At 56.0% G+C, this 19416-nt stretch overlaps 7 protein-coding genes across 7 annotated transcripts; 2 read left to right on the top strand and 5 right to left on the bottom strand.

Moving 5' to 3' along the window:
* Positions 1-315: 315 nt before the first annotated feature.
* MYCTH_2296694 (uncharacterized protein) lies at positions 316-1545 on the bottom strand. The gene is made up of 5 exons (XM_003659479.1): positions 1239-1545; positions 1094-1166; positions 879-985; positions 556-809; positions 316-333 (listed from the first exon to the last, which is right to left on the bottom strand). Exons 1-5 carry the CDS (start codon positions 1256-1258, stop codon positions 326-328), a joined length of 462 nt encoding a protein of 153 aa, XP_003659527.1. The 5' UTR covers positions 1259-1545; the 3' UTR covers positions 316-325.
* A 5721-nt stretch (positions 1546-7266) lies between these two features.
* Positions 7267-8717, bottom strand: MYCTH_2296691 (uncharacterized protein). The gene is made up of 3 exons (XM_003659478.1): positions 8560-8717; positions 7736-8470; positions 7267-7567 (listed from the first exon to the last, which is right to left on the bottom strand). The coding sequence occupies exons 1-3, from the start codon at positions 8603-8605 to the stop codon at positions 7311-7313; spliced, it is 1038 nt and encodes a 345-aa protein (XP_003659526.1). The 5' UTR covers positions 8606-8717; the 3' UTR covers positions 7267-7310.
* Positions 8718-9140: 423 nt separating this feature from the next.
* Positions 9141-10477, top strand: MYCTH_2296687 (uncharacterized protein). Its single transcript, XM_003659477.1, has 4 exons — positions 9141-9298; positions 9402-9447; positions 9568-9851; positions 9989-10477. Exons 1-4 carry the CDS (start codon positions 9208-9210, stop codon positions 10141-10143), a joined length of 576 nt encoding a protein of 191 aa, XP_003659525.1. The 5' UTR covers positions 9141-9207; the 3' UTR covers positions 10144-10477.
* A 443-nt stretch (positions 10478-10920) lies between these two features.
* MYCTH_2052748 (uncharacterized protein) lies at positions 10921-11640 on the bottom strand (the record flags this gene model as incomplete). The annotated part of the gene is made up of 1 exon (XM_003659476.1): positions 10921-11640. One exon carries the CDS (start codon positions 11638-11640, stop codon positions 10921-10923), a length of 720 nt encoding a protein of 239 aa, XP_003659524.1.
* A 1160-nt stretch (positions 11641-12800) lies between these two features.
* On the top strand, positions 12801-13195 carry MYCTH_2296685 (uncharacterized protein). Its single transcript, XM_003659475.1, has one exon. The coding sequence runs from the start codon at positions 12917-12919 to the stop codon at positions 13073-13075; it is 159 nt and encodes a 52-aa protein (XP_003659523.1). The 5' UTR covers positions 12801-12916; the 3' UTR covers positions 13076-13195.
* Positions 13196-13501: 306 nt separating this feature from the next.
* On the bottom strand, positions 13502-15334 carry MYCTH_2296681 (uncharacterized protein). The gene is made up of 3 exons (XM_003659474.1): positions 14783-15334; positions 14283-14716; positions 13502-14185 (listed from the first exon to the last, which is right to left on the bottom strand). The coding sequence occupies exons 1-3, from the start codon at positions 15226-15228 to the stop codon at positions 13902-13904; spliced, it is 1164 nt and encodes a 387-aa protein (XP_003659522.1). The 5' UTR covers positions 15229-15334; the 3' UTR covers positions 13502-13901.
* A 979-nt stretch (positions 15335-16313) lies between these two features.
* Positions 16314-18692, bottom strand: MYCTH_2313751 (uncharacterized protein). Its single transcript, XM_003659473.1, has one exon. The coding sequence runs from the start codon at positions 17966-17968 to the stop codon at positions 17018-17020; it is 951 nt and encodes a 316-aa protein (XP_003659521.1). The 5' UTR covers positions 17969-18692; the 3' UTR covers positions 16314-17017.
* Between the last annotated feature and the right edge of the window lie 724 nt (positions 18693-19416).

The raw sequence follows: 19416 nt of genomic DNA, 5'->3' as shown, positions 1-19416 counted from the left end.
AGGAAGAAAAAAGAAAAAGAGAAAAAAAGCAATGGCCAGGAGCGGCACTCGTGAATGCAGTTGACTTATTCCACGCAGCTGGTGATGGTGCGAAGGAAAGAAGGAAATTGAAAACAGGAGTGTGCGAGGGGTATCATGCGGTCAATGGTCCCGAAGCGACAACGTCTAGTTGCTCAGCATCCTTGACGGACAATCCAGGCCCATTTTTGTGTTTCGTCGGTAGAAGAAGGAGGCGCGAGTCGAGGTACGTAACAATCTCTCCATCTCTCCATCTCCATTGTCTCCGTCGTAGTTGTCGTCGATAGCTTATCGAGTAGCACTTCTTTCATAGCACTCCGTTTAATGTATAGGGCAGTCTCCGAGGATCCGTTTATACCATTAGGGTATCGGCGATCAACTCAATATCCCGGCCCGGGACCTTGGCTTGGCTGCTGAGGGGGTTGACCTTGCTGGGTCGGATTGGGATACCCATAGGGGTTAGCCACCCATGCTATTCTCCTGTCAGCACAGCCTGTTCCTCCTTTCCGTCGTTCTAACCTCCCACCTCCCACCTACCTTGCGAAGGGACGGCGTACGCGGCAGGGCCTGCCGGAGCATAGCCGCGCCCGTAAGGCTGGTGGTACATATTGGGCGTCGGCATCGCGTATGGCTGCTGGGTGCCGTATGCGATCCCCGGAACAGGGCCGCCCGCTACTGGAATGGGGGCATATCCGCCCCTATTGAAGTTGTTTGAGGTACCACCCCCTCGTCCACCACCTTTAGGACCAGTGTCCGAGGCCTTATCGACACGGATCTGCCGCCCGTCGAACCTTGGGGAGAGGTCGGTCAGTAGCTGGCCGTTGACGGAAGGTGGTTAACCTCTCTTCAAGCTGGCTTACTCAACGTTGTTCATTGCCGTGATGGCTTTCTGGGCATCATCCTCATTTATGTAGCGCACAAAACCGAATCCTCTGCTGCGGCCAGTGTCGCGATCCTTCACCACAACCTAACAAGATGTTAGACCGTCCTGGACCTGACAGAGAATCTCATGGTCTTGGAGGAGGACTTGGGAGTCGATAGTAATCAGCTCGAATGGACAGACGGGACAACGTACGGCCTCCTCAACCTCACCAAACTCTTCAAACTTCTGTCTCAGTGTCGCTTCTTCTGTATGCCATGCGAGTCCGCTACGCATGGTTGTGTCAGTCAGTAGCCCGGGATTCATGATGGCAAAACATGGACAAGATGTGACTCCTCACCCAATGAAGAGTTTCGACATTGTTGCTGGCTAGCCCTTCGAATCCCTCAGTTTGCTGACGTGCCAAATTGCCGAGTTCTTGTCTCAGGTGTTGAAAGCAGGCAAAGTGTAGTCACGTTCTGTCGTGCTGCTGGAGAGTGTCAAAATACGAGAGATGGCGGCATCCGGAATAACAGAGCGAGTGGACTTCAACAAAGTTTGAAGCGTGCTGGACCGAGAGAAAGGCGGGGAACTGAGAGCACCTTTTTTTTTTCTGGAGCCGGGCGCTAACGAAGAGGAAGGTCGTTTCGCCGACCGTTTCGCGGCGGTTGGATGTATCGTCAGACCAGCGGCTTGTTGACTTCAGCCGGAGAGCAGAGGGGACTTGAGCTCAAATAGCTGGTCGCCTACTTCTTGAGTCGAGACCGGCGAGTTAACTACAAAGATATGGCAAGAGAAGGAAGCGGGACGGTGGCCGGTGAGCAGCGAGGTGCTGGCCGAGCTGCGTAATGTGGTAAGGGTCAAGGATCCTCCAGTATCCTCCCTATCGAGCGGCTTGGTTGGTTGGGAGAAAGAGGGCTCTAGATGAAAGATGCAAAAGCCCGCCTGTACTGGCGCTACCACCTTAAATGCCAAAAGGTAAGGCGGGGGGGGATACTTAAGAATGGATCATAATAGCCGCCTCCTAGCTTGGCCCACGAGAGAGAACCACTCGCCGCCTCAAGCCTGACTGTCCTTTGCGAGCTCCTGGATATGCTTGAAGATGCGCTAGTCCCATGTTTCGACAAGCATGAACATGGTGGCATGATGGGGCCCAGACAAGCATCAAACATATCAGGAAAACAGCAAAGAGTAGGACGCGTTCCGACCGGGGTTTCTGCATTGACGCAGCGAGAGAGAGGTCTGTATCCCAGCGGGTCCGGACGGCTCAGAAAACGGCAGCCCATCCACACCACAAGGCTTTTTTCGGGCCATGGGCACCGAAACCAGCGTTTTGACCGACCGTTGGACTCGAGTTCTTTGACCATCATCAACGGGAACCATCAGTTCAGTCTCTGCAGAGTCGGGCCCCACATCACGAGGACCAATACTGTACGTCCGTACTCCGTACACAGTACTCTACTCCCTTGCGACTGTCCCTTGCAATTTGCGTCAGGGGGCTCGATCAGGTATAGTCGCACGCCCAGAGCTCGCTCACATTGCGAGGAATTTCCATCCTTGCTGCGGCTCATCGGGGACGAAACACGGTTCCCAAATATGTGTATGTATGTACTGTAGTGTACTATGTAATCCGTACATACTCAAGGTAGGTTTCCATGCAGGTGATCCCAGTCCCTGGCCATCATGGGTCTCCCAATCGACGGTGCCCACCCCACAAGGACTGGGGTGAAAGGCTGACTACTCGAGGCATTGTGATGATTTTGCCGGCATTGGCAAATATGCGCCCTGATTACGCAGCCCATCCATCCTGAGCTCACCTTGTCGCGAGAAGGCCCGGACCCAGTCCAGAGCCCTAAGCCAGATGCGGTGATCTCCGTCCACAGTATGCATCGAAACTCCCGAATCGAAAGGGAGTCGCATTGGTGACGCCAGGGATCGGCCGAAACAGAATTGACGGTAGGCGGTAAAATAGGCGGATACGTGTAAGCATGAAACGGGATTGTTGTTTTTAGGGAGATGCGAAACGTGCGAGACGCATCTCGGGCGGACCGTTCCTCTATGAGACCCCATTGCTGTCGCTTATCTGGCCGCCTCAGATCTCTCTTGCCCACGTCGCTGCATTTTTTGTTGGAACTCTCGTGGGTTGGATGGGAGGAGGGAGGGGTCTGCCACGGGAAAAGGACCCACGTTGTTCAACGAGCCGAAATATCACGCCCGCAGCAGCAGACGATTCTCGAACGACAAACCCGCAAGCTACCTTCTTCCAGCTCGCACGATGCGACGAGATCGAGCCAGCCAAATATAAAATCGCCTACCGCGTCATTCGGTGCTATCTCATGTCAGACAGCACGAGCACCCGCCTTACACCGAAATTCCGCCATACTACGGTTCTCGAGCCCTTGGCGGCGAGAAACGTATGTTGAGTGTTCGACTGCCCGAGTATCGGCGGACGCGTTGAGGAAGGATTGCGGGTGGGGAGAATGGTGAGACCCCAACGATGTGTCGGCCATCCGTGCAACTCCAGGCTTCTGCCGCACGCCAGCGCATATCCCGGGTCTTGTAAATGCGTGATGGGTATGCGCTGCGCATCTGCTTCTGGGAGAGGAGGGGTGCTAGTTCTCCTTCCTGATTGGCAGCCTGCTACGCGGTTCAACTACCAAGATTTGACACGTTGGGCGTTCCGCAAGATCTGAGCCTTGCAAGGTAAGTTCCAAGTCGGCATTGCGGAGCCGGAGCCTGGTCTGCAAGTGGCCATAAGGGGCAAGAGGACTGCCCAGCGGTCCCGCCCATCTCGGTGATGCACCCCACTGGTTCATTCCGCTTGTGCATCTCTGACATGCAGAACATCGGATGCATGATCTAGTTACCTATCGAGGGAAAGCGCACGGCCATCCATTCGGTTCGGGTCAGGAGGATCCATCGTCCACTCGTGGGAAACGTCAGCGGGCCCGCTGTGACTACAAATATCGAGAACAAGGGCACGAACACCCTGCCAGTACGGAGTAGTGTATGTGGAATAGTGTATGTATGTATGTACAGTACAGTACATACCTGACTTTTACTTGGTACGTAGTAGGACAAGAGTACCTTCCATCCTTAATAAACGCACGTCTCTATGTGTTTAAGGCAGCATGTTTTCGGCAAATCCATACAAATTGCAAGTACCGATTCTTTGGCTGGAATTAAACGCTGCTGGTTTTAATTGGCGCGGAAGACGACGAAATCACTCTCGTTCACCTTGCACATTACGCCGGCGGGCGGGGCACCTGAAGACAGGCTCTTGGAACTGGGAGCCTCGGTATCCAAGCTCGAAGAGAAGCTCTTTGCAACTCTTCGAGCACTCCGTACGCGTCACCTCCTTTTTTTTTTTTTTTTGTTTTTTTTTTGGAGCTGCGCCTCGGTATTGCCAGTGGAGTGAGATTGCCAAGATAACCTGTGTCGACGAAAACAACTCGGAGCTCAGGGCGATGGTACGCTTACGTAGCGATTATAGTCGACTGCCTGATATACGGGTTGCGAGCACCCTGGTTCATCATGTTGTCTCGCACCCGCAGGCCTCCTATGACCCCTCAACAGCAGGCAGGAGCACCAAAAAACAAGGGCACAAGAGATGAACTCAGATGGACGCTTGAGGAGGAGAGAGATCGGAAACCATCGCACGTGCCGCCCGCAGTGGATAATAAGTGCTGCCAGCGGCTCCTGCCGAGGTCATACAGCCTGCGTATAGCGAAGAATACCTCGTGCAGGTATATACATACCTAGGTAATGTTGGTAAGGTAGGCAAGTAAGTAGGTAGATGCATGTCTGCCTCATATTACAGCCCCCGAACATACTGGAGGTGATGGATGTCAGACTTCGGGTTTGTAAATAGCTACCTACCTAACTAAGGTACCTATCTACGTGTAACTAAGGCAAAGCACCTACCAAACCTAGTGCTAGTGCTTCGAGCATCCACGCGGGTTGACCCAGGAGTAGCTTCGGGTTGGTACTGCACATATGTGGACGACCAATGGCAGGTACAACCCGGCAAGACTCTACAAACTGAATGGTAGCAAGTGTGGCTTTCAGTTGGTTACTACGCTCAGGTTCCTAAACCCCATCTGAGAAGGTGCTCCTCTCCAGTGGTTAACTGGTGCTTTCCAGGTACGAATGTCGGGTAGGCTGTGGCTTAAACGATGTCAACTTCTGCTTCATCACCACTCTCTTGACAAGAACACTGGTGCTCTATCGTATTAGTATCACGCATTCCCAGAAAAGACATGGAAATCCTGCGATCACGTCGCTTTGAGAAGGCATCTCGAGCGCACCACGATTGCCACGGCCATGGAGACCGCACGCGAAATAACGACAAGGGCTTGAAAAATAGGCCACAGCAGATCTTGAAGTCCAGCAAGCCCCTTGAAGGTCTGGGCGAGTGGCCAGTTCCACGTTCGAAAGCAGAGAATGATGAGTTCGTGCAAGCATGGCTGCAACAGACAGGGGCTAGTCATCACAAGCCCCTGGGAACAGGCCACGAGAGAGGCCACAAACCCGAGCACTCGAAGAACCAGCACAGAAGGCACAAGAGAGAACAACTCATGTTAGCAGAACAATCTCGGTCAAGCACTCGTGGAGGCAGACGCAGGAAGAGATCGAGGTCAATGTCGGAACCCCCTGCTTCATCCTCGAAGGCAACCGAGCATGCGAGATACGGATTCGAGAAGAGAAAGCGTTATACGATCGGAGATGACAAATGTGGCCACAACGTTTGGGAAGGGCATAGACAAATCTCGGACGAGGGGTCTCGGAAACATATACCACAAGAGGTCGCTGGGGGGGGAGACCGGACTGTTAGTGCCAGCCACCCAAAAAGTACTCATAAGGGAGACGAGTTTGCAAAATGCTGACATGAATATGCACATACTCCAGAAAGAGTCTGCAACAGGCCATTTGCTTCCACGGGGTAAACGCACCCGCTCAGCAACAAGGCACGGGTATCTTTGTTAAGGCTAACGGATCACAGGAAGCAACCAAGTTCCGAGAAAGGGTCGTTTTCACAAGAGCCTGACCCGAAGGTCCTCGGACACTCCTGTCACTAAATCAAGGCTCGACAGGAGCCGAAAAGAAGACAAAGAGCTCGAGGAGCTTTCTGTGTTCTTCTCTCGAGGGACGTGCGGCAAGGAAACCCGGGGTGAGCGACGAGGATTTGCGAGTCATGAAAGGGAACATCACGGTGTGTCGCGCGGCTTGAAGCTGCATTTCCTACGCACCCAGCATGAACGCTGCAGGTCGTTCCTTAGTTCGCAACCGTCGTACAGCACCATTACCATTAGCCAAGGAGAAGAGGTACCCCGATATTCCAGGTCCCTGCCAGAAGTTCGAAGCCACGACTCGGGAGAAACGCCTCATGACAGCTCGAGCGAGAAAGCTAGAGGTGGTTCAGCATGGTCAAAACAGTATGTCGGTCAGGCCGTAGGTCTTGGCCCTGAAGCCTCCTGTTCCAGGAGGGCGAGCTCCAGCCACGGCGCAGCAACCTTCTCTGGGGCCAGATCTGATCGGGTTGTCGAAGCCGAAGCAAACTCTCCACCCGAGAAAGTTCAAAATATCAGAGAAAGAAGCCGCAAAGATGCTGCAGCCCAAACCGAATCGACTCCTAAAGAAGCAGAGAGACACTCAATGCAATCTCGGAGGCTTGACGATCATGGAATGGTGGAAGATCAAACGACCAATCGGGGGTATCGCGTGCAAGAAGCATCACCGCTCCCGATCATCAGAAGCAGAGAGAACTGGTCAGCACCGGAATGGCGTCAAAATGCGCTCAGCCTTGAGAGAGGTTCTGGATTCTCTCTGCCGGATGAAAGGGAAATTCCGAACAGGGGATTCCTCTTGCAATCGCCGGGCTTATCAACAGAATATCAAGGCTCTACTCGTCAAAGCCTGGCCCTCGCAGGCCACCACCAGATCGATGATTACGTTGACGCTCCAGGAAACCTTGGGCCCGAGAATCTGGAGGAGTTCATACGAAGGATAGAACAGGAAGCCGCGACGATTTCTGAACAGGCCGCAGAGCACTGTGTACCATTTCGCTCCGAATTCGACATGCCTAGCCATTTGGACCGAAGGCCACGTGCCCCTTCAAGAGCCGCCAACCTCGATGAGCCCAATGATGCCGCATTTCTGCCCGATAAAGATTGGCTTTCTCTGGAGCCGGACATGTTGACTCTTGGATCGGGTGGTCACCCAGATTACTGCCCTGGAGCCCTCTCGTCTAGGCCCAAGACAGGTTCATTATGGGGCTCGTCCCTTAGGGAAGAGCAGGAAGAGTATCCATCGACGGCGTGGCGCGTAGGCAGAAGGTTATATTAGAGTTCATATATAGAACAACGCTGGGAGGTCAGCTTTGAATGCGGGGATGACTCAATCTTGACAATGCGCAGCCCCTGAAATGTTCGGACTACTCGGGGGATTCATCCTTGAACTTGTCCCTCAGCGCGTCGACATCAATGCCGCACTGTTTTGCCTCGGCGAGTGTTGCTCGGGCTTTTCCGACCACGGGAGCATCAATCATCTTTCCGCCGAGCGAGAAGGCTCCTTTACCGGCTGCCGAAGCCTTCTCGTCAGCAATGACGACGCGGGCTGCCCATTCAACTTGTTCCGCGTCGGGCGAGAACATGCGCTGAACGTATGGTACTTGATCGGGATGGATACACTCTGCAACAAACGCGGGCATCACCAGCCCCTTATCAGTCGCGCGCGCCTCTCGATATGACCAAATATGTAACCGTCTGCAGAGATGTGGGGAAGGAGAGAGGAGGAGGATAAAAAATGGCTAAATAAATAAATAAAATGAAATAGTTAAATAAAAAGACGAGAACTCACGTTTCCCAGTGAACCCGAACCCCCGCCCGTTCTCGCACTCGAACGCCAGCTGCTCCTGAGCTCCGGGCCCCCGGAGGGAGGTGCAGACGGCGTCGATGGCGCTCTCGAGGCCGAACGCCCGCGCCGCCGTGACGATGGCGCTGCGCGCGTACGCCATCTCGTGCATGTGCGGCGTCCGGCGCAGCGACAGGTCGAGCGCGAAGTCCTCGGCCGCAAAGATGAGGCCGCGGAGGTTGGGCGTCGCCGTGCAGATCTCGCGGAGGTCCACGACCGCCTTGGCCGACTCGATGAGGGCTAGGACGGCGATGGGCCGGTTCTTGGTGTTGCTGTTGTTGCTGTTGTTGCTGCTGTCGCTGTTGTGGTCGGGGTCGGGGTTGTCGGTGGTGGTGGTGGTGGTACCGGCGCGCTGCGGTGCCGTCTGGCGGATGACGTCCTCTACCAGGGCTAGGTCGGCGGCGCCGCTGACTTTGGGGACGACGATGGCGTCGAGGTTGGGAAGCGAGGCGACGGCCCGGATGTCGGCAATGGCGTGCGGGGTCGAGACGGCGTTGATGCGCACGGCGATCTCGCCGATGGAGGTGGCCTGCTTGGAGGACAGGGAGCGGAGGTGGGTTTGCAGGGCAGTGCGCGCCTTGGCCTTCATGGATGGGGTTACCGAGTCCTCGAGGTCGTACGTCACGTTGTCGCTGGTGAGGGTGAGCGACTTGGCGAGGAACTTGGGAGACGAGGCGGGCACTGAACGCATGGTGGTGGTGTGAGCGGATGGAATTCTCTCTTTGAAGAGACCAGCTGTGTAATATGTGGGAATTGCAGAGGCACCGAACCATAGAGTAGCGCCCGGCGGAGGACAGGCATGGTTGAGGAAGCCATCGTCTACACGGCCTGTCTCGCAGTCTGCCGAGAAGAAGAGGTGTTGAGTAGTTGAAGGTTGGCGGATGTCAAATCGCAAGCTTTTGTTTGAGAGTTGAACGCGGGTCCAAATAGTGAGCGCTCTCGGAACTCTGATAGTCTCTCTCTCACTTGGACAGGAAGCTGATTTTCTCGAGACAACACCGGATGTGTTCTCTCACCCGCCTCCCATGTCGAGTTCTATGTCAACAATTAGGAGTAACACCGCAAGGTGTTCGTCTACGAAGCGTGTATGAACCGAACTTCAATGTAGTTGTGTATGAATGAGTACCTAAGTATTTCGTATGTATGTACAATACATCATTCATACAAGTGGGGGGGGGGGCGGGGGCGGGGGAGCGGCTCGTTTGAGACCAAGCCTTTGGTGCGGTCTGGGGTGGTGGGTCATTGGACGTGGTACGGAGTACCAAAATTGGCTGTGGGGGGCTGTGTGGCTGCTGTTGTTCGGCTTTGGAGCACGGGCGCCCCTAGTGTAAATAAGGTTACGTATCATCACCAAGCGGCAGCCCCCAGCACCAGCTCGAGCCCAGAGCTTCCAACACCAAAAACTAGACTCTCCTCAGATGGAGCAACCACAACCCGCGCCCGGGTCTCTGACCTGGCGCCTGAGCTCACACCCAATCACACTCCTGACCTTCTTGGGATTTCGAGTTTGTGCGTCGTCCCATGTCCCCGTGTCGTCGTCGTCGTCATCATCATCCTCTGGCGCCCTCCTGCTCCCGCTCCTGCGCGATTGCTAACCGCCCCCTTCCTACAGCCAGTCTGCTTGTCTACCTCTTCGGCCTCCTCTTCACTGATAACCTGTAAGAGATCTCACCCCGCAGATCCCCAGACTCTGTCCTCGAGCTCCCAACGAGACGACGTTTGCCTTCCGCGGCGAGTGAACTCCTCCCCCCCGGCTAACCCGCGCCCTGCGACGCCAGTGTCATGATCTTCATCATCACCATCCTCCTCCTTGCTGCCGACTTCTACTACCTCAAGAATATTGCCGGCCGCCGGCTGGTCGGGCTGCGCTGGTGGAACGAGGTGGACCCGTCGACGGGCGACTCACACTGGGTGTTTGAGAGCAGCGAGCCCGGCACCAAGGTCATCAACCCAACCGACAGCCGCTTTTTCTGGTTGGCCATCTACATCCAGCCGGTATTCTGGATCCTGCTTGCGATCGTGGCTTTCTTGACGTTCAAGTTCATCTGGTTGCCGCTTGTTGGTAGGTTACCCGCTGCCACGGGCAGCTAGAGGGGGAAAGAGAGGGGGAAAGATAGGGGGAAGGATTCCGGGACAAAATGGACACGGTGTTTTTTTTTGGCCGAGTGTGGACCGACTGCTAACCCTCTCACTCTCCAGCTATTGCACTCGTCTTGACAATAACAAACACTCTTGCCTTTTCGCGATGTGACAAGTTCAGCCAGGCATCGAATCTGGCGGGCAGCGCATTTAGCGGCGGTAACCTGGCCGGGAGTATTGCGAGCAACATGGTCGGGAGGTTCTTTTCGAGGTAAAGAGATGGCCGCGAAAATGTACAACCCAGCCGCGACCCCTGATGTGCTTTCGGCGCTCTCTTGGGGGGAAAATGTGGCGAGAGAACAGCACGATGACAGCAGGACTGAAACCGGTAATCGATGCACCAAGGATGCAGGTGGGGGTGCTGCAGTGTATGATTACGAGTGCTAGGGATCTGGCGTTTATCCGGGCAGAGAAGGACTTCAGAATCGGTTGTTTGCTTGCACATCTCGTTGCAAACACGCGTCGTGAACAGCTCTGCGAAGAAGGATGCAGTAACGTTCTGGTCAACCTCTGAGAGAGATAGCCGGGGGTCCCCCCCTCCCCCCCCCCCTTTTCATTAAGTTATTCTCCTTTCACGATTCCGTTTTCAATTTGCAGTTTCTCTTTCTTACTGACAAGATCACATCCCACACGTCGACCGAGATGTATTAGCCAAAGAAGTTTGGGGGTTCCAAAGCCCGCCAGATCTGATTCGTCTCCGCACCCATGCACTCATGCATTCATTGTTTTGTTTTCTGCTGGCGCGATGAAAGCAGCTAGTTAAAGGGTATACATTGCATGTAGGGTCATGGCTAACCAAGAACGAGTGACAAACTACGCGGCGCGCAGCAACTCCCGCCCAACCGAGACCCCTGAAACTCCTAGCACGCCCGGAAAAAAAAGAGCCTGAACAAAAAACTGGCATGTTTTGAAGATCTATACATCATGGCATGAGGTCAGCTTGTGAGAGCCCGTCGGGTCCCATTCCAACCCTGGGAAGAGGGTGAGACGACTCAGCGCCTCGCTGCTTGTTCGATGGCAGCATCCAGCTGCCGCTCCTCCTCTTCCAGCCTGCGAATCTCCTCCTCCGTCATGCCCTCCTCCACCAAGTGAGCATACGGCGTCGTCAGGGCTCGGGGCGTCGCCCGCCCGGGGACTGGGCTGGGCGCGCTGACGCGCGCGTCGTCGGTCTGGGCGAGTGATGCGGCGCGTATGCTGGGCGTCCCAGCAGCGGGGCCGGCGGCAGCCGCGGCGGTGCTCGGGCGATCCGAGTAAGGAGTGAACGACCGCGGGGGATCCTGCAGGTGCGAATGGTGAGGCGCGGTCGGAGCGGCATCCGCGGCGACGGCCGCTTCTCCGGGGTAGGTGCCGCCGGGGCCGGCTCGGGAGACGCCGTCGTCGGAATAGGGCGAGTGCGGGGACACGTCAACGTCGGCGGCGGCTTCCTTCTCGGCCATGAGCTCCTCACCACGGGTGCCGGAGCCGTACGGGGAGTCGACGGACTGCAGGACCTTCTTGCGTTGGCGCCGGTGCAGCAGGTACCAGGCGAGCCCCAAGACGATGAGCAGGCCGGCGACGCCGCAGCCGACGGCGATGCCGATGACGGCGCCGCGTGCCAGCCCGCCACCGCCGCTGGCTGGCTCCGCCGCAGACGTGTTCAGGCCCCCGCCCAGATTCCCGTCGTCATTCGAGCTAGATCCTCCGCCGTTGGGACCGGGAGACTGGGGCGTCATGGGAGCCAGCACCTCGTCGGTGTCGGGTACGTGCGGTTTAGTGTCGATGACCATTGGATCTGGAGGTACGGCATTGTTGTCGCTCGGTGAGGACTGGCGAATGCCCGCGGTCCCCGACGCTAGGGCGGCCGCCACCAGCCAATCCCTCACCTTGGGTATCCTCATTCTGGCCGCTTGCCAACGGCCTTGCGTGCTTGTGATCCGGTTGGAGTCGGGTCGTTCAGAAACCGAGTCGGCTCATCGCGCGGCCAACAGCTTGTTCTGCTGGTGCGAAATCCAGGCGGGGTCGGACCAGGGGGGAAACACGCGATCGAGGGAGCGTCACAGTTGCTGCGTAGCTTGGATGTCGAGACGAAGAAGCGATCTCGCCGCCCACCCTCGTGCTCGAGATGCAGCCGGGTGCGTAGGTGATGCCCTGATTTGCCGGTCGGCCTTGAAGCCTGGCTGGAAGTTTGGAAAAAGCAAAGGGGACGGGACGGGGAAGGAGAGTTTGCGGTGTGGGCAGCGACGAGGCTCTGCTGCCTGCGTGTGTGTGTGTGTGTTATGTGTGTGTGTGAGCAACCACCGCAGCAGCCCATTTTTCCCCCTCTGCCGCCATCCATACTATACACCACACTACGGGGGAATCCGTCCACAGTCCCTGCGGTGCTGCAGCTGCAGCAGCCCACCGCACTCTGCCCGGTTGGTCCAACCCAAGCGCTCAGCTGGGATCTGAGGATTGCGCGGTCTCATTTGCTTCGCCCAGCGCTGATGAGCGGCGCAGCTTCACCAACCAGAGGTCCCTGTTTGTGGGCCAGAGCGCCCTTATAACCTACTATCCAAACCATGGTTCCCTAACGGAAGCCGGTTCTCCGTTTTGGGTTCCGACACTGTTCAACACGCCCGCGCCATCCCTAAAGCGGCACAATGGTCTTGAGGAGCTGCATGGATTCATTCCGCCTCGATACTGTACTAGTATAGTGTTGTATGTATGTACATACTAGTGGAGATTGTCTACCGAGTTGGCAGTAGGGCTGACACCAAACACGTACCTTATTTCTTCCCGTCTTACGGATTGCAGTGGAGTGTTGCTTGACTACCCTCTATGCTATAGTGCAGTACCCATGTGCATAAAGTACCTTACGCTATGTAACTCCGTACTGTAGTGTACATACATACATACAGTACACTACGGTTCTTGGAAACCACCAAACCTGAAACTACCGACAGAGCAGCGTCGTTATAAAGCGCGAGGTCGAGGACCCTCCTCCAATGTGTAACTCTGCACACAATCCATATGACACGTTCCCTCGCCCCCGCCGCCCAGACATCGCGCTTCCGTTGGTGGGCGAGTCGGGGACTTGCCAGTTATGCCGCCAACCAGCCGCCGTCCCCCGAAATAGCACGCAGTCCAGCGGTGCGACAACACCTTCAACAGATGCGCGGGAGCTGGTGACGCGGACAATGGAAGCGGACCACTTTAAGGTCTCTGTACTTTGTACATACACACATACGCAGCAAGCAGCAGTAGGAGCAGCCAATTGACTTGCCTTACCTGGGCATGGAGGGATCCATGTTATTACCGGGGAAGAGCATATACTATGTAGATTGCTTTCAATTAACTATGCACGTACTGGACGCGATGAAAGACAGGCCACTTCCTCTTCACACAGTCAAGCAAGTTTTCTGAGCCGGACCGGAATACGCTCCCCGCCCCTCTTTAACATACACGAGTATAGATTACACGAGTGCACAGCAGAGGATGCCGCCGAAAGAATGAAACCCAACCGTGGACTCTGAGCGGGGATCCTGTCAGCAATCCGTGTTTCATGGGGGGCTGAGCCTCTTTTCGGTAGCCGATCTGCTGTCTGGTGGAGAGCGGCTGATTCTCGCATTCCTTTCTGCCTCTATCCATCCGTTACCCCCACCATTTTAGTCTTCACGTGTGTTCCTAAAAGTTAGTGTACTGAATTAAATATGGACACAGTCCAGAACACTAATCCCTAGTTTACAAAGTGTGTCCAGAATATTTCCTCTAGAGCATTCCGCTCGAAGGGTGGCGTGAGGGGAGTCCACTGGTAGCGTACGGCGGTAGTTCACAAGGGCCGAGTACACTAGGCATGTATGTTTACCGAATAATCCATACTCTGATTTCAGCGGGCGAGTGTTGCGAACAAAGATGAGAGCATTGAACAAGTTGCCAAAAGAGAAAACCGGTGTCCTGATTCGCCAACCTGACCTTGCAACCTCCTCGCTCCCCCCTCTTCCCCCCCGCTGCCTCTTCATCTCTTCTTCTTGCTCGCCTGTTCCTTGAGCAATAGATCCCGCATGGCGGCTCTTGCGTTGCGGCTGCCGCCAAGCTTCGGGCCCCGGAGGATCTCTTCCTGCTTCCTCGCTCGGGGTTTGGACGAGTGGGCCATTCTCCTCCGCCGCGATCGCTGCGCCATTGCATTCATAAACTCGCGCCGGAACGCCTCGGCGATCCGATCGTCGGCAGCTCCCTCCTCGTCCTCGAGCGCAGTCGAGTTCCCTGCCTGTCCCGACTGTGTCGTGTCGTACATGTCGACTGATGATTATTAGCACCCGATTCCCAATAAGGAAGCATGGGCAGGGGAAATGGGAAAAGGAGAAGGGCGGGGGAAGGAGGGAAGAGAGCTGCTTACGTCTGTTTTCGCTCAAGAACTCCTCCACAAGCTGATCGCGTTTGATATCGTCGCTTCCGCGGCGGTTTCTCGATCGCAAGGGCTTGCCATCTCGCCCAAGGCGACCGTTCTTTGACCGGCCCTTGCTCTCTTCGTCCTCTTCCTCGTCGATTTGCCCTTGCAGCCGCCTTCTTGCGCGCTCTGTCATCTCAATATTACGCGCCCGCGCCTCGTCGCCGAGGTCGATTTCGAGCAGCCGGCCCTGCAATACTCGCTGGGAATCATTCTGGCCACCGGGGGCCGCCAGCCTCGAACCGAGCTGGCCATCGGCCGCATTTGACGTGAGCTCCTCACGCCCTCGTTGCTCCATCTGCTGCTGTTGTTGTTGCTGCTGCGCGGCGGCCTCTGCGGCGTGCCGCTTTCGTCTAGCCAACTCGGATTCTACGTACTCCTCCCTTGCTTGATCAGTCGCTATTTCCCGCATCAAATCTCCTGTATGCCAAAAAAAGAGGGCAACTCACATGTGCTTGTTGACCAGCTCGCCCACCAAGCCCGTTTGAGGCGCGAAACGCTTCGAGATGCCGCCAATTATCGCTGCCTCCGGCCCTTGCTCTGCATCTGCATTGCCATGAGCGACTAACCCCCGCTCCACATTCTCCTCGCTTGCCACCGCGTCGTTGCCGGGCCCAGACGGTCCTGCCCGGAACCCGACGCCGCCATGCTTGTGTTTTCGGGCGTTGCGTCTCCGCAACACCTCGGCGACTGAGAGCCCTTCTTCGTCCTCATCTCGCTCGATTGTCGTTGTATTGGTGGTGTTTGATGTGCCATGTCCGGCTTGATCCGGCGTCTCGCCGCTGCCCGTTGCGCTGCTTGACCCTTCTGCTCGTTGCCGGTAGGTCTTCCCTTTCTTTCCGTGTCGAAACACTACCTGCGGCACGGCATCGGTTTCTGCACCGATGATTGCCATTTCTCCGAATTGAAGTTGGCGGCGATTGAGTTGGGGTGGTGATGTTGGGGAGATGCCGATTTGATGCGCCCTGTTGGATAGTCGCTGCGAACGCGGATGACTGAAGGTAATCCGTACTGATCAGTCGAGTGGGTACCGGATAGTTATGAAGCGCCACCCCAACCATAACCCTAACCCTTGTCAAGTAGGCAATGCCCGCCACCAACCAAAGGTCGCCGAGCTTTGTGCCCCGCCGCTGGCAATGTCAGCCTGACACAAACTGGCAAACGCCACCTGCGAGTTACGGCTCCTTGTGAATTCGGGTGTACAACACAGCATGCTTTTCAAGCATTCCACATTCCATCGATATCCCGTACAAAGAAGCAGCTGTAGAACGGAACTCGTCGGCATTCACTTTAGGCCCAACCCCTTGTCTGACGCTGAGAGCCCGGAAAAGATGAGGATGAAAAGGGAAAGGGAAAGGAAAAAAAGAAAAAAAAAAGGAACAGAAAAAAAAGAACATATTCACAAGACGGAATGTCAGTTCTGATTTCTCATGTTGGCCCATGAGTGTAGCTGCCATAATTACACCTCAAACGGCTGGTGACCCCAACTCTCGGCCGCGCAGCCCCAGCCCGGTCGGGCGAAGATTACGGCCGGCCGGGGCTGCCGGCCTTGGGTCTCCGACCCGAGGATCCAGTCGGGAGATCGACCCTGACCCGATTGCTCGCACGGCCGGCCATGGCCCACTTTTCCGGGTCGTCGGCCGCGATCAACGGCCGTTGGAAGGCGTCGCGCGTCATCAGGTTGCTTCCCTCGATTCTCTACCCACTGCTTTGTGGAAGGGCGCCATCAATAAATAAAAAAGGAGCGTCGACACACAGACTGGCTGGCCTGGCGATCATGCTAGTTAGCTCCCTAAGGAGATCCGGCGATCGGGCAGATAACATGTAGTTCTCGCCTAGTTCGTGATTCTCGGAAATGCGACTTCAAAACAGCTGTTGATCCCGAGGTTGTCGGGCTGGCCGGGGTTTCGTAGCATGGCTGTTTCTATTTCTGTGCTCATTGCCACGGTCGGGGCGGGCGTGACCCAATATCCACATGAACGGAGGTCACTGGCAAGCCATGTCGCATCACGGTCGGCCACCTGGTGGAGCATTCAGCTACCACTAAGCCGAAGAATATACACACACAAGACTCGAGGGAGCAAAACCAGCAACATCTCTTGTGAAGCAAAGCAGCATTGCAGCTGTCCATCCAGACAGCGCAGGGAGTATCTCGAAGTAAAAAAGCCGAATCTAGATGACAAAACATAATGAGTTGTCCCAGAGATTTCCTCCCCCAAAACGCCGCCGTAGACCTACCCTCCCTCCGCCCAAAACCTATGTTCCCTGTTGTCTAGGTATCTGTTTCCCGCAAAGGCAACCAGATGAGCCTGGGGAATGCTTCTCGCGCCGTATCCCGGCCGGTCTTCTACCGCCGCCGCGCGGGAGGCACACCTTCCTTCGCGAGTTTCGACTATGAAAACAATCATCAAGACATAAGCACATGCCGTAAAGCAACCAAACCTTCCTCCCCAACCAACCATTGTCTGTACAAATCCCCCCATCTTGGCAGAGGGGGTTCCGCACCCACAGCACCAGATAGGTGCAAACAACGTGAGCGCGTCGAGAAAAACGAAAAAGAAAAATATCCCCTTGTCTAGCCCGTGGAAGCACGGCTGTCTTAGCAAGAACAGCATCCTTCTCTTTGTTTCTCTTTCGACACACCCTCCCCCTCTCACTCCGCTTTGAGAACCCTGCTCCTCGCTTCAGATCCACGCCGCAGCGACCGGCCGCGGCGCGACGATGAAGCGGGCAAACAAGCCGCGGACCTCGCAGAGATACTCGTCGGCGCTGAACTTAAGCAGGCCCTTCCGCGCCATGTCTTGCTCTTCTAGGTCCTCCGCCCTGGACACCACCTGGTCCTTGACGCCGTACTCCTCCGCCAGCTCCGACACCTGCGCCAGCTCGTTCCCAAACGGGTGATTGTCGCGGTCGCTCGGGTAGTCTCTCCTGCTGCTGTTTCTTTGGCTGTGCTGAGATGCTTGCGGTTGCTGCCGGCGAGGCGAAGGGGGATCGAACGAGGATGACGAGGCTGGCGCTGGAGAGCTAGAGCCGGAGAGGTTAGGCTTGGTGTGGTGGTGCATCGGAGTCGAGCTGACACTGGTGCTTGTGCTGGTTGAGGAGGAGCGGGAGAAGCTGAAGCTGGCTTTTGTTGAAACGGTGCGGTGTGACTGTTGCGACAGTGCAGACGCGGACCGCTGCCGGACCAGGGTCTTGTGCTGCTTATTGGAATGGGAGGCAGCGCGCTGTGGAATCACCGGTGCCTCAGGCTGGGCTGTGGGAGCGCCTGTGTGCTGGGCAGGCGCAACCGCAAAGAAAGACGACAGATGGTTCGGCTTTGGTGACGCGGACTTCTTCGACGGCGACTCAACTTCAGGACTAGTGGGCGGAGTTGTGCCGCTTGTCAGGGCGCCGTCGGACATGTCGTCGTCAGATCTTTGCAGAGAGCCCGTGGAAGAGGCCGACATGGGATGGATATCGGGCGCGTTGTATGACAGCATGTTGGTTGTGTGAATGAGTTCAACCGGGCTCGAGATCTTGTGCCGAAGAGTGCTGGCCGGTTCCCTGGTGGATTGGCTGCGATGGGGCGCCGCCCTCTCAGCCGCCTCGATGCTCTGCTTGACCCTCCGGGTCGTGAACGCCCTAGCGATGGACATCTTGGCCTTTTGAGTTCCTCAATGATTTCTTGTCGAGACGGGATCCTGTTTTGACACTACGCCGAACAGAAAAGGCGGTGCAACGATGCCCGCGCTTGCCTCGAGCTGAAATCGAGGGGACGAGTCAGTCGTCCAGCGACAGGGTTCTCAACCCAAGCTTGGGACAGTCTGGGAGTGAGTCCGGGCCGAAAGCGGCGTTCTCGGTTGGTCAGATCGAGGAAAGGAAGGACAGAAACCGCGAAAGAGTAGTGAGACCTGCGGTTGCTATTCAAAGGAAGCCAAGTCGATGAGACGGTGGTGACCAGTCTCGTGATTCAGGGTTGGTGCGACGTTACGCTGGGTGACCCTGTGCGCGAAATCCGTAGCACGCCCTCCTCAGCAAGGTTACCACTCGTGAATCCCGCACCCTATCAGATTGAGCCGGGCGAGGCCAGGTGACGAAGCGCAAGTCTCGATGTCCCGCCGACAGTAGAACCAAACCGTCGAGGTGAGCTGGTCAAAAACACCCTCAACAACGCGTGGACCGTGGCTGTAAGGCAAATGAAGAATGGGAGAGAGAGAGAAAAAGAGACCCAACACCCGATGGTGTTCACGAAGAATGACCAACGATCCTGTGTGGGCAAGATGAAGTCGAAGTACGGATCCAGTCCAGTTCGTTTTGCCTCTCAAATCAATTGTCTCCTTTGCCGCTGTGTGGTATGTATAGCTGCGCAAGGGGTGAAGCTCGCAGGGAACGTGTTGCCAGACGTTCGAGAATGAAGTGAGTGTCGCCTCCGCTCGGGGAGCAACGTCCACAGTTTTGTGGGAGAAAGGAATGAAAGTTTGGGAGTCCAAATGGGCCCGCGATAAGGAGCTCCGTACAGTTCAACAAAAATCGTTCAAGGAAAGTAGGGAATGCGGGTTGAGAAGCATCGGAGGAAGGCTCAAAAAAGGAAAGGTTGCAACGGAGCGGACAGAGAGGAGTGTAGTGTAGGGAAGGGCACCGAACATTAAAAAGGAAGGAAAGGGCTTGGAGGTTTGGGAAGACCATGCACACCCGCCCACTCGGGAACACATCGGGCAAAGGTAGCGTGATACCTCGCATCGAAAGTCTCGTCGCTGGTAAGAGCAGGCTAAATTGACTCTTCGAGAGGTATCGGATACTTTAGTGTACACTACGCAACACAGACAATACCCGGCCACGGGCCGGGTAGCCCAAGTCTGGGTTCATTGCTCAGGGGTGTGGTCCCCTGAGAGCCTGGGCTGGGAGAGAGGAGCAAACCACAATGGACCCTGGAAGGGCGGGCCTTGACGGGGTTGCAATCGCGAGGGACCAGGGCTGGGTCGCGCGCCGTTTCCAGCGAGTGAACCCGCTTGGCCTGACCCGCAGTTCCTGCGAGTGGGCCTTCACTTTATTCCTGACATTTGGTTGGCCCTGACCTCGAGCCCAGACTGACTGGACCAATGGA

The sequence above is a fragment of the Thermothelomyces thermophilus genome, chromosome 1, assembly GCF_000226095.1.
Source record: "Thermothelomyces thermophilus ATCC 42464 chromosome 1, complete sequence".
Taxonomy (NCBI): Eukaryota; Fungi; Ascomycota; class Sordariomycetes; order Sordariales; family Chaetomiaceae; genus Thermothelomyces; species Thermothelomyces thermophilus.
This window is presented reverse-complemented; position numbering and strand designations above follow the sequence as displayed.

What these genes read in the sequence shown, in the direction of transcription:
- MYCTH_2296694 (XM_003659479.1), bottom strand. Translation starts at nt 1,258, where the DNA reads ATGTCGAAACTCTTCATTGG. An exon ending in ATGTCGAAACTCTTCATTGG is followed by an intron (nt 1,167 to 1,238) that starts GTGAGGAGTCAC and finishes AACCATGCGTAG; the next exon opens with CGGACTCGCATGGCATACAG. An exon ending in ACGGCAATGAACAACGTTGA is followed by an intron (nt 810 to 878) that starts GTAAGCCAGCTT and finishes CCTCTCCCCAAG; the next exon opens with GTTCGACGGGCGGCAGATCC.
- MYCTH_2296691 (XM_003659478.1), bottom strand. Translation starts at nt 8,605, where the DNA reads ATGGCTTCCTCAACCATGCCTGTCCTCCGCCGGGCGCTACTCTATG. An exon ending in CCGCCGGGCGCTACTCTATG is followed by an intron (nt 8,471 to 8,559) that starts GTTCGGTGCCTC and finishes CCATGCGTTCAG; the next exon opens with TGCCCGCCTCGTCTCCCAAG. An exon ending in GTTCGGGTTCACTGGGAAAC is followed by an intron (nt 7,568 to 7,735) that starts GTGAGTTCTCGT and finishes CGTTTGTTGCAG; the next exon opens with AGTGTATCCATCCCGATCAA.
- MYCTH_2296687 (XM_003659477.1), top strand. Translation starts at nt 9,208, where the DNA reads ATGGAGCAACCACAACCCGCGCCCGGGTCTCTGACCTGGCGCCTGAGC. An exon ending in CTTCTTGGGATTTCGAGTTT is followed by an intron (nt 9,299 to 9,401) that starts GTGCGTCGTCCC and finishes CCCTTCCTACAG; the next exon opens with CCAGTCTGCTTGTCTACCTC. An exon ending in CTCCTCTTCACTGATAACCT is followed by an intron (nt 9,448 to 9,567) that starts GTAAGAGATCTC and finishes CTGCGACGCCAG; the next exon opens with TGTCATGATCTTCATCATCA.
- MYCTH_2296685 (XM_003659475.1), top strand. Translation starts at nt 12,917, where the DNA reads ATGACACGTTCCCTCGCCCCCGCCGCCCAGACATCGCGCTTCCGTTGG.
- MYCTH_2296681 (XM_003659474.1), bottom strand. Translation starts at nt 15,228, where the DNA reads ATGGCAATCATCGGTGCAGAAACCGATGCCGTGCCGCAGGTAGTGTTT. An exon ending in GAGCTGGTCAACAAGCACAT is followed by an intron (nt 14,717 to 14,782) that starts GTGAGTTGCCCT and finishes TGATCAAGCAAG; the next exon opens with GGAGGAGTACGTAGAATCCG. An exon ending in GTTCTTGAGCGAAAACAGAC is followed by an intron (nt 14,186 to 14,282) that starts GTAAGCAGCTCT and finishes AATAATCATCAG; the next exon opens with TCGACATGTACGACACGACA.
- MYCTH_2313751 (XM_003659473.1), bottom strand. Translation starts at nt 17,968, where the DNA reads ATGTCCATCGCTAGGGCGTTCACGACCCGGAGGGTCAAGCAGAGCATC.